We start from the raw sequence: 11,909 nt of genomic DNA, 5'->3' as shown, positions 1-11,909 counted from the left end.
ATTATGCATCTTTCATTCTAGAATGAACACAAATTATAACACAAAAACATAAATGTTTAGACTAAATACTTAAATCTCATAACATTATGCATTTATATATATTTATTATTTCTATTATATTGACCTTCCAGTTGTTTCTTTCTAATAATACAGAAGGTACAATGACGCAGCACAAGTGCTCTCATGTTACGGTATCTGACAATATAAAACTGACCATTTCAATTATTATACATTATATATGTATACAGATTATTGCTATTTTGAAATAAGTTCTTGAAGTTATTTTTTCTAAAACATTGAACAGTAAATAAAGAAGTAAATCAAACAATTCTCTTCTAGTTACGACCCTTGTACTCAATTGTCATATATAAAGGAGTGTTTCCAAAATTGGAAAGAGGTGGGCAGGGTGCCACTGTGTTTGATTTATTACATGAGCAATATCTTAGCAAACAGAAAAGATGAGACATTCTTATTTTATATTCTAGCTTGTCAATATCGGTAATTAGAGTTTCTAATTTGTACGAAACTGTAGACTTAGTACTTTGACTTCATAAACATCTAATTTCAACCAGTGCTGCATTCAACGTACCACGTGACACACAAAAATGAATGTTTATCTGTGTTTTCTTAATATTTACTTTTAAATTAAGATAATTAGTAATTTATAGTACTGAAATTTGAATTATAATCTACACTTTGATACCAAACTTATTGACATAAATTCATGAAATAATAGTTCAATAAAATTTTTAATGTGAGTCAACAAATGAGATGACATGGCCTTTCATCCATAACCTGTCTTGAAGGGTTAAAGAAGGTAAAGTTTTATTACAGCTACATATTACAACATAGACTAGTAGTTTCAATAGCACAGTTGTTGAATTAATAAGAAAGAAATTAAATCTATTTTCATCAACACATGCATCTTTTTGTAAGAAACCAATTTTTTTACATGTACCTGTTGAAGTCATATCAGACCTACCTTTGTATTAAGTACGTACTGATGCAAATTGTTGTATGACCACACAAAACTCTCTTTATTTTGGCTAGTTCCACAATGCTGATATATACCAGAACAGAAATTTTCCTTGTTGGCTTTGTAGAACATTTTAAGTTTGTTGTAGCATCCAGGGGTATTCAACAAGAATCTAAAGTACAATAAATTCACACCTTTAATTACAAAAGTCATTAACTTACATACAGCTACTCCTTATGAAAAGCTATGCTTCCATGTATGGAAAGATTATATTCAATGTGAAAACCTTAAGTAGTACTGAAATTACAGTCCCGAGGTTTAGGAAGAAACAGAATTAAATGTAATCATAAAATCATTTCTAAAGCAAGTAAATACAATAATAAAAAAAAACAAGAAATTTTCAGACTTATAAATATGCATATGCATTGAGGTTTATGTGATCCACAAGCTTTCAGACAAACTTTCATGTGCTTGTCATCTGATAGAATAACTGACTCCATTGACAAAGGATTTTTTGAAAGAAAGCAACAAATTCTGGAGAAGGAAATGTTAGTCTGGGAAACAATATTTTTTTGAATAAAAAAATCACAACAATGAGCTCATCAAAAACAAAAATATCAAGGAGTAGAAGATTATATAACAATAGTCAAGTATAATTCATTAATAAAAATATAAGTGCATATAGACATACATAAGTAAGATGAAAGGAAAAATAACACCAAATGCAGTTAATCAGATTAAGTTAAAATAATCACTGCAAGAAAATATAACTCAAACAAATTGACACTACCCTTTGAATGTAACATAAAATCAGCAGTGTTTTATAAGAATGAAGAAAAGTCTTGAGAGTGTTGGACAAAGAGGCTACGATGAACCGTATGAAAAAGTTGAATATCTATTAGAAGAATAATGAGGTTAGGAAATCCCATAAGATACTGATCTTGACTAATAAAAATCACTGTTTGTGCTGTTTTTCAGATTTTTTTGTTAATATTTGTTGGGCCTCCTTTATTCCATTTTGAACACTTACAAAAGCTAGCAAGATTTAATGACAGTCAACGTACAGTCATGATACTAAAAGCTACTACAAAAATTATCATCATGTTCATTGATGCTCCTTCTACAACATATATGATCTATATGTCTTTGTTATGAAACAGTATAAAATTTACATTTCCCTTATCTGAGAGATACTCACCTTTCCACTGAACAGATACTTAATACCCCATGACACTGCCAAATAGGTTTTGTACATGCACTAAGCCTTTGAAAAATCTCCTATCTCTAAACTTAACAGTACTGTGTCAGTCTATGATGAAAACAGCATTACACTATAGTCCCCAACCAATAGGAGGGTGAAAACCTCCATGCACATTACTCTCCTTGAGCACTTTTTGTATTCCAAAAACTTTGTTGATGAAGCAAAAGAGACACACTAAAAGTTGAGAAAAAAGTGGATGGTTCTGTAGAAAAATAAGTATCTATCTGAAATCATGAAGTCATGTTAGTTGACTTCTAAAGATTTCTCTGATTCACAATTTGTGCCCACTTCTGTATCAGTGTTCGGAAAATGCTCAACTACCTTCATGATCAAGTTCATCACTGAGCACAGTTCTTTGGCTGTTGAAAAGGCTGATTTCTGCAGTGTCTCTACAGTGCTCCTTATCTTCCTCAAAATAGGAACCACTTCAAACAGAACTGGTTTGTCATTTCAAACTTTATAATAGCATGTGAGAATAGTGGTGGTCACACCCTCATTACAGTATAAGGATTGGTTAGAATATTCCAGAAAGAATGATAACCCATGAAACAATATGGTGGTTTCTTCTTTTTTTTCTGTCATTTGCTAGAATCTTTACCACCTCCTAAATAAATATCATATTGATAAAAATTATATAACATTAAATGAGTAAAATCTTTGATGTTCTTCCCTAAATCTTGTTGAGTCTCAAAAATTTGTGAGTAAAAAAAAGTTATGCACTCACATATATGCATTTTAGAACACAAAAAATACACATCAGTCACTAAAATAGAATGTCTCAAAACTACTACAATTAATCCAGTTTTCTAAGTACCTATAAAAAGATTTAAAAAATGATTTCACTGTTTAAAACACCAAATCTGATCAACACAAGCCAAGCAATTATCCTCACCAATTGTTTATGGTGGCAAAATTGAATGTTATATTTATGTAGAGGAAAATATGCTCTTTCTGTTGGTAATAAACATGCCCACCAGCCATGTAAGATTGATTAGCAAACAACAGGGTTGGGAAATTAACATATAAGCATCGATTACATCAGTTTGTGACAGGTAAAATAATTGATTAATCTAAAATAATAATGAGAAATCACACCGGTAATACTTCATTTACTTGGATATTTGGATTAACAAAAACAGTAAGAATCAAAAACACTAATTGCGATTAGTCATGCTACGTGACACTAACCGATGTAATTTTCCAGCTCCACATGAGTGTGCATGTAATTTTGTACTTTTCCATTTACCTGTATGTTAACCTTCACGTGTTTGTTTGTTCTTGTTTATTCCACCTTTATTGAACTCTTCTGTTGTTAAACTAACAGTACTTTAGCATACTTTGAACTACACCTATTTTATCTTTCATTTGTTAAACCTAATGTTGCATAACTTGGGGAAAAAAATTTGCTTTGACTCTTAGAAGAACTCATTTAGTAGATTACTTCATGAAGTAAAACACTTACTACATATACCAACAATAACTGCCAAGTTTCAACTATACTGCTGAGAACCTACTTAATACAAGTTATTACTACTGGTACCAAGTTATTACAGCCTGTCAATACAGAATGTAAAAAATTGTTTTAATAACTAAATAAACTCACCTTACTTGTTCCTGTAGAAATTCCTTATGTTTGTGAAGAACTGCATAGTTTGGACTCAAGATTCCAACAGACTTCATTCGTGCACCTCTTTCAGTTTCACAGTCCACTTTCATATTTTCAAAACAAGCAAGGCCAAATGCCTGCCCTTGTTTAAAATATCTGTATAAGGGTAAAATTTTTTTACCCCAAAAAAATAAAAATCTTTATTAAATTCTTTTTTTTTACCTTACCTAAAAATAAATCTATACATTTATTTTCAAATATAGATTATAAATATAATTTAACCTAAAACATAAAAAAACATGATTATTCTTTTCTCATCGAAAACAATTTCAGCATAACTCACTCCTTATCCTCTGAAAAAATTAATATCAATAAAATACTTACTTCAGAAAGTTGCTTATGCTATAAAAAAAAAATTAAATTCTCCTCCATTTCACAAAAAAAATTAATTCATTTTTAACATCAAGAAAAAAACAGCTACTGGTTCTTCAAACCCAAGAAAAACTTTTATTTTATAAATTCATGAAACACATATGCATATTAATTAAAGGTTTTTGTAGTTTAAGAATATAGTGTAAGAAAATTCTGTTATTAGCAGAACTCAGAGTTGGTAATCAAATGGCCACTACAGAAGCAGACTGGTTGTTTTAAAGTTTGGAAATGGCTCGAATGGGTAAAAAAGAATATTTTATTACATGTTTCGACAAGTTTTTGTCAACATCAGGTACCTTTTTTCTTACACAAAACTCATTTATTAGATTGTCTTAGCTGCTTCTCCTTCAGTATCCTGTTCCAGACTGTATAAATACAATGTTCCTTAGTTCACAAGAAATGTTCCATTTACTCAGAGTGACTAGGGTTACCCATGTGACTATCATTCTCATAACAACATAGGTGAGGCTGTAACCTCTAGATATCACATGAGCAACTACTGAAGGACACTGCTGTTAAAAACCTTGCACAGCATGCAGTATTGAAGCAATATCCACTCCAGGCAAAACAGCTACTATATCAGATCAAGAATAACTTGCATGAAAAACAAAATATAGAAAACCTTAAATATCACACTAAAATATATTGAAATAACCCTTTAGAAAATTAAAAAAATGCACACATATATACTAGTGGTCACAGGCATAACTTAAAATACAACTTTTTATCAAAACCTTTTGCAAAACACAAAAATGAACAAAGATAATAAATCTTTTAACAATAATTAATATACATAACTACAATACAAAACCAAGAATAAACACTTCGATAAAGATAATTAAAATTCATAAGACACACAATTTATTTTAGGTGACTTGAAATCATTGATGGTGAAGAAGAATATTTTTCATATACAATACTTCTGTATACAAAATTATAACTAGAGCCAGGCAATTAATGGCATGTGCAATATTCTGTGATGTCTAAAAAAATGAACACCTTTAACAATGAAACCATACATAAATAGAAAAACAGACCCTTTAACAATGATGCAAATGCACACAGAAAATTCCTTTGCACTTAGCAGGAAACATAATAGCAGTATTTAAATTACTTGGATAGTTGGAATGATCAAAAACAGTTATAACTGGAATAACTAGTTGATTATTTTCATGCATGTAATTGATTTAATCATAATTTTAAATAATCAAGTATTGTACAACACTAATCCATGCTCATAGGTAAATTATTATATTGATTAATTGATTTAATTTTCAAAGTTTAATGATAAACATTATGTTATCAATAAAAAAGTCACGTCTTTTAAATAGCCTCACTCGTTCTCACAATATTTCAAGTCATCTGATGAGGAAGGGTGAATTATCTTCTCTACTTGTTGCTTTTACAAGATGACTAGCAAGTAAAAAATGATACATAAAAAAAAATTACAACACATGTACTGATTCAGCTAGAAATGACTGCAGTTTGCAATGTGGACAAAATCTGCTTCAGAGGAATCACCTTTGTTTGTACTTGAGATGCTGAAGGCTCAGCTTACATTATTGGCTTGATGTTCCACAGGATCATAAGGGGCTATCGGCAATATTCAAGAGAATTGCATATTGGATATCCCTTTTCATTTGCTTCTTGTGATCAACAGTTGACCTCATAGTTGCTGGAATCTTGTCATACCCCACTCATTGGTCGGGATATAGTTTTTCATGGCAACTACAGAAACTTGGAGGCTTCAGCACACAAGAGAATGAAACACTATGGTTAGTTGTAGAATAAGGTTGCCAGACAGATTAAGAATTTGATATTACATAGGAAACATCCACACTGAAGATCAATGAATTCCAATTGGTCAACAAGCCATCTAGATGTGTGGATCAAAAAAGGTCATAACTGCCTGTTTACAACCATAACTCTCCTTTCAAAACTACCTTTAGAGGCAGAGTAATCAATAGATTACCTTGGTCAAGTGACATCTCTATTGAGTTCACATATGCTTATGTTCTAATCACCCACAGAACTTGTATTCCTAGCATACATGAATATCTCAGTCCACAGTCCTCACTGGGTCTCCACTTGATCAATACCTTTTTGAGCTGTGAGGCCCTCTATTTCCATTCCCATGACAACAGTCAATGCTTACCCCTCAAAATAGATCCATTCCTTCCACTACTATCTGGTTTTTATATAAACAGTGCCCAGTTCCATTAAGAAAAGAATGAAATCAAGACCATAAACCTGGACCCTACACACAAGCTGACTCGGGTTAGGCAACACCAACTTTTACTTTTTAACACTGGAATTCATTAATGCTTTCATGGTCTTTACTTAGGGACCATCTTCAAGTTAATTCAATACTAGCTATAGGAAGAATTACAAAGTTTCCCCACATAAATGTTACTTTCCACTTCTACCTAGTATAATTACTTATACTACACCTTGCAATGAAACAATATTAAGAAAATATTACTAGATATTTCAATGTGCATGACTGAAAATATTCTATAATAATCAAATCAAACACTGGTACTCCAAATTTATTTATGGCATTTAAGCAACTGTTTGTGAATTTTATACATTACTAAGAATTTCACATATTCATAAACATTTTGATTTGATCCAATCAATTATCATACACCACTCAGGTAAAACTGTATTTTCTCTCAAACATAGTACGAGTCTTTCTGATACTCTTACCCCTCCATGAAAAATTCATTACCTCTTTTATCCTTCCATGAAAATTCATTACCTGCTATATTTCAAGTCAAAATTGAAACATTCTCTTGTAAGTATTAATGAAAATAACACTGTAAACTGTATCTTCAAATAATACCTTACAGGCCAATAATTACAATTAACCTCATATCACAGTCTCAACACCAGATCAAATCCTTTGTTTCCACTCATACGTTGCTTAATATTTATGTCCCTTGTGTAATTGATCCATTCATGTTACATAATACCCAGGCATAACTTCATGTAATGTTCCTAAACATGAGTGGGACCACACATGTATTTATTTACACACATACATTGCCATATACATATACTTTCATTACACATCACATACACTGATAACTGTCAATATGTTTCCTCCACCTCTCACTCAAGTTACTTTGTAATCTTCTTGGGTTACTTTCCAAAGTTACTGTTGGGTAGCTATTTAGTAAAGTTTTGTCACTTATGAGCCATCAAACTCACATATTTGTTTCAGGTGTAACAAAGTAATTAGTAAAAAAAAAATCAAGATAAACTAAGATTTTTCAGTTAAAATTATCGTAAGTTAGGATTAATATTCATGCTGTTACTACAGTATATACCAATATACACTCTGATGAAACACAACTTCCTCATTTCAATGTGGAGAAGTTATATGCCATTCTTGTGTGCTGCAAAAATTCTAGTGAAGATCATGTGGTGCTCTCTGTACAGCTCTCACAATTCAGCTTGATTAGGTAAGTGATTCTCCTGCTGATATATATTTGCCTCAGATAAATCACTCAATAGCTCAGAAAGCAAAAGTTGCAAAGCCCTTTCAACTATGTTTGAGCTCTTTGCTATCATCTTAAGTTGTGCAAACTGTTGATGCACTATTATTCACATCTACTGGCACCAGCTATTCTCAGCAGTTAATTGAGTAGCTATCATTCATCATCCTATAAGTAACTTTTATAGTGAAACCCACCTTGATAACTCAGGAAGTAAGGATCACAAATCCCTTTCTATTCAATTAATCTTGCAATCAACAAACCATCCTAACTGTGTGGTAATCAAGCAGAAATAACAACATGTATGGTGAATATCACTTGATAGCTTCGAAAGCAAATATCACCAATTCCTCTCAGTCAGTGATCCAACAATCAGTGACCACCCTAGGTGCGTTAATTGACAAGCTATCATCCGATACCTTATGGATAGCTTTTAAAGTAAAATGGCAGATTTTCCTAGCCACAAGTCTGACCCACAAACTTGTGCACATCAACTAATGGTGACTTTAACCACTCCACATAGTTTTGTTAGCATGGCAGAATATCTTCTTGAGGTACAAGAATCAAAAACAACTCTATGAGATAGCATTCTTTTTTGTGTTATGGTTTTGTTTATTGTTTATTTATTATTTCTTCTACCAATTAGTTTATCTATGAATTTTTAGTTACATACATCTAGCTGATCATGTTTATTCTGAGTAAATATATATGTATTATGAAACTGACACCAGCTATCCTAGTGGTGACGTACAGATATTATCAATGTCACAAAAGATTATGTAAATTTAAAATCACATGAGATGTACTCTCATAACCTAACACAGTAAATAAATAGCGTGCCATAATAATGAATTATTGCTGTATGTCACTCGATATTGTTATTAACTCTTTCAATCTGGGCTTGGTCCCTGGGACAGAACTCGTAACCATTTTGTGCTTGTTATAGTTTTCATGCTGTAACTTTTAAATTAGTATGCGAATGTTAACAACATTTGGCAGTTTATCAGTAAATATTACAATGCTTTTATATGCAAATTATAAATTTTTTTTATTAAGGTTTGTAAATCAATGTTTATCTCAAGCCTTTTTTTCTTTTCACATCTTGCCTATCTATCATGCAAAGTAATTTTCATTTTAAGATTAAAAATACTTTTATGCATCAGAAAATTTTGAAATTTCACATGCAAAATTTTATAATGTCCAGATAATTATTAAACATTTCTTAAGAAAAAACTTTGTGTTTTGTCTGTTATTTTCAGTAATTAATCTCTGTACAGGTTCAGTAAATTTGACCAATCTCACAACCACCATAAAAAATTAGGAAATAAAAATAAATTATGCCTCTTTCATTCTCAAATGAACATAAATTATAACACAAAAACATAAATGTTTAGATGAAATAGCTTAAATATCATAACATTATACATTTATACATGTTTATTTTTTTTATTACATTGAACTTTCACTCATGCCTGGCATGAATTTATGTCAATAAGTTTGGTACCAAGGTGTAGATTATAATTCAAATTTTTTAGAACTATACATTACTCAATTTATTAATTTAAAAGTAAATATTAAACAATCAGAGATAAACATCGATATTTGTGTCACGTGGTATGTTGAATGGAGCACTGGTTCAAATTAGATGTTTGTGAAGTCAAAATACAAAGTCTATAGTTTCATATGAATTAGAAACTCAAATTACAAATATTGACAAGCTAGAATATTATATTTGCTAAGATATTGCTCACGTAATAAATCAAACATGGTGACACCCTGCTCACCTCTTTACATTTTTGGAAATGCTCCCTCATATACACTTACTTCTATGTATGATATGAATAACCAATCGGAAGCTCAGGATGTCCCCTAGTGGTTTCTCAGCTTTTCTAATGTTCCTTCTGCCATTTCTTTCTTTTGAATCAATATTTCAGTGAGGTAGGTTGTGTCTTTAGTCTGCTCGAAAATTTCATATTTTTTTAGACCTAAATACAGCTTAGTTACTAAACTTGATAAATTAAGTAGAATTCTATGGTATTGATGTAGTAATTTATGGTTTATATTTTAGTTATTCAAAAGTATATATAAAACCTAAAAAAAATTTTTTTTTGTTTCATATCCTCCACGTGCAAAATTTTTAAAGGCTTAGCAACCTACGTCAAACGGCAACCGAGTACAAAGGTCATAACTAGAAGAGATAATTGTTTGCTTTACTTCTTTATTTACTGTTCTATGTTTTAGGAAAAATAACTTTAAGAACTTATTTCAAAATAGCAATAATCTATATACATATATAATATATAATAATTGAAATGTGACGGTATTTTACAAAATACTAGTCTACTAAAACACAGCCAAGACAAGTTACTTTGTACAGACCAAAGGTCACATTTGTTATTTGATACGGTAACATGAGTGCACATGAACCGTGGTTAATATAGAAAGGTGATATTGGAATATTGGTGTTTTTTCATCTTCTGGTTCTTTTTTCTGATTCCATTATTTGAAATAATTAATATTGATATTTATGTGTTATTGTTCATTAACATTAGTATCAAGTCCTGGCCAAGTACAAGTTTATTAACTGTGTTTTTGGCTAGTGCTAAATTTTATTCTAAATGTTGTCACAGTTTAATAAATTGTTTGTTTTTGAACTCTGGTTGTAGCATCATGTTATTTTACTGTTGCAACTCCACACATCATTTTCCTGGGAATTGTGGGATATCTACTCTATGTGGAAGACTATGCATCACATCTACAGGGAGCATAAGTTTTCGATTAAGCATTAGAATATTTTGTGAACTACCTGATGATCTTTGTTTAGTTACAAGGTATGCCATTATGGCATAGAATAAATATTCGTTACAGTCAGTTTGGTCAGGGTTAACAAATTTGGCAAGTATATGCTTAACAGTCTGTATCACCTATTCTACTAAAGCATCAGCCTAGGGGTGATAAAGTGAAGTATGTACTTTCACCAAACCAACACTATAAACAACTCAGAAAACATTTGGCTGTTAAAGTTAGCTCCCTGCTCTATGTGGATTTCTTCAGTTGTTCCAAACCACTATCCAGTGCTCTGCTAGCACATGAGCCGCAGTCCGTGCCAACATATTGAAAAGTGGAAAAGCCTCAGCCCAATTTGTGTAAGTAGTTGATTCCACAAGAATATACAAGTAAGCTTGTTCCATTTTTGGAGTGGGCCTATGATATCCAGAGCTATTCTCTGCAGAAGAGGACCAACAATTCTTTGCTGGAGTTTACCCATTTAGGCTGGATTTTTCACTGGGTGGCACACACTATACAGTGTTCACATCAGCACTGAACATCTCCAATAACAAATGATCTAGATTGCATGACAACAAAACTGAATAAAAACTGGGGTAAAATTATGTTTGTCTGTCTGTCCTGAGAATCCTCAGCAAGTTGATACCTGATCCCTAAGCCAAAACTACAAAACAAGTCTCAGCTCTTTCATAAGTTGCATTTAATTTAATTTAAAGATTTAAAAGGTTTTCATAAGTTGAAGTATTCCAAACTAGGTAAATATAGAAATAAATACATTAGTATTGTAAATATGACAAGAATTAAATGTTTTATATTATGCTAGTATCTGAAGTCTCAGTCCCAATTCCTTATTATCACATAAATCTCGTCAAGTTGGTGATCTATGTGCTAATGCCACTAACTCTTAGTACTTTCAAATAAATCCTATTTGTAACATTGTATTGTTTTTCAGTAGTACACATTACATCTGTTCTGCAAAATCTGGAGAATCTTGTACCTCAAAGCTCTGGTGGAGTAGCTGTAACACAGGCTGAGAACTAACGCTCTGTGGTTGATAACAGTAGTTCAGTACACCTTCCTGTGCTCACTACAGGTATTAAGATAGAATATGTGAGTGATATCAGTCCTCAGATATAGTGCTGAATGCTCCAAAAAAGGACCATTAATAACAATAATAAAAAAAAAGAGAGTAATTTTCATTATTTTAGAAAAATGTTTAACAAACTATTCGATTCAGTCTACTTATTTTTGAAGAGAGAGAGTATCACATGGGTAGGCCTATTGTGCAGAGACTTGATTGGGTTGCCTCTGAATAGTATAACTAGGTATAGCCCTGCTCTGACCTAA

At 31.5% G+C, this 11,909-nt stretch overlaps 1 protein-coding gene across 1 annotated transcript in view; it reads right to left on the bottom strand.

Moving 5' to 3' along the window:
• LOC106459216 (protein LCHN-like) overlaps positions 1-11,909 on the bottom strand; it is a 64,713-nt gene that overhangs the window by 29,942 nt on the left and 22,862 nt on the right. The window contains exons 3-4 of the mRNA XM_013918821.2: positions 3,841-3,999; positions 983-1,148 (exon numbers count right to left, since the gene is read on the bottom strand). Coding sequence (XP_013774275.1) covers positions 983-1,148; positions 3,841-3,999 — 325 coding nt within the window. The remainder of the gene's footprint in view (positions 1-982; positions 1,149-3,840; positions 4,000-11,909) is intronic.

This window comes from Limulus polyphemus, unplaced genomic scaffold, assembly GCF_000517525.1.
Source record: "Limulus polyphemus unplaced genomic scaffold, Limulus_polyphemus-2.1.2 Scaffold576, whole genome shotgun sequence".
In the NCBI taxonomy this organism is placed as follows: Eukaryota; Metazoa; Arthropoda; class Merostomata; order Xiphosura; family Limulidae; genus Limulus; species Limulus polyphemus.
Note: the sequence above shows the minus strand (reverse complement) of the source record. Positions and strands in the feature narration are given on the sequence as shown.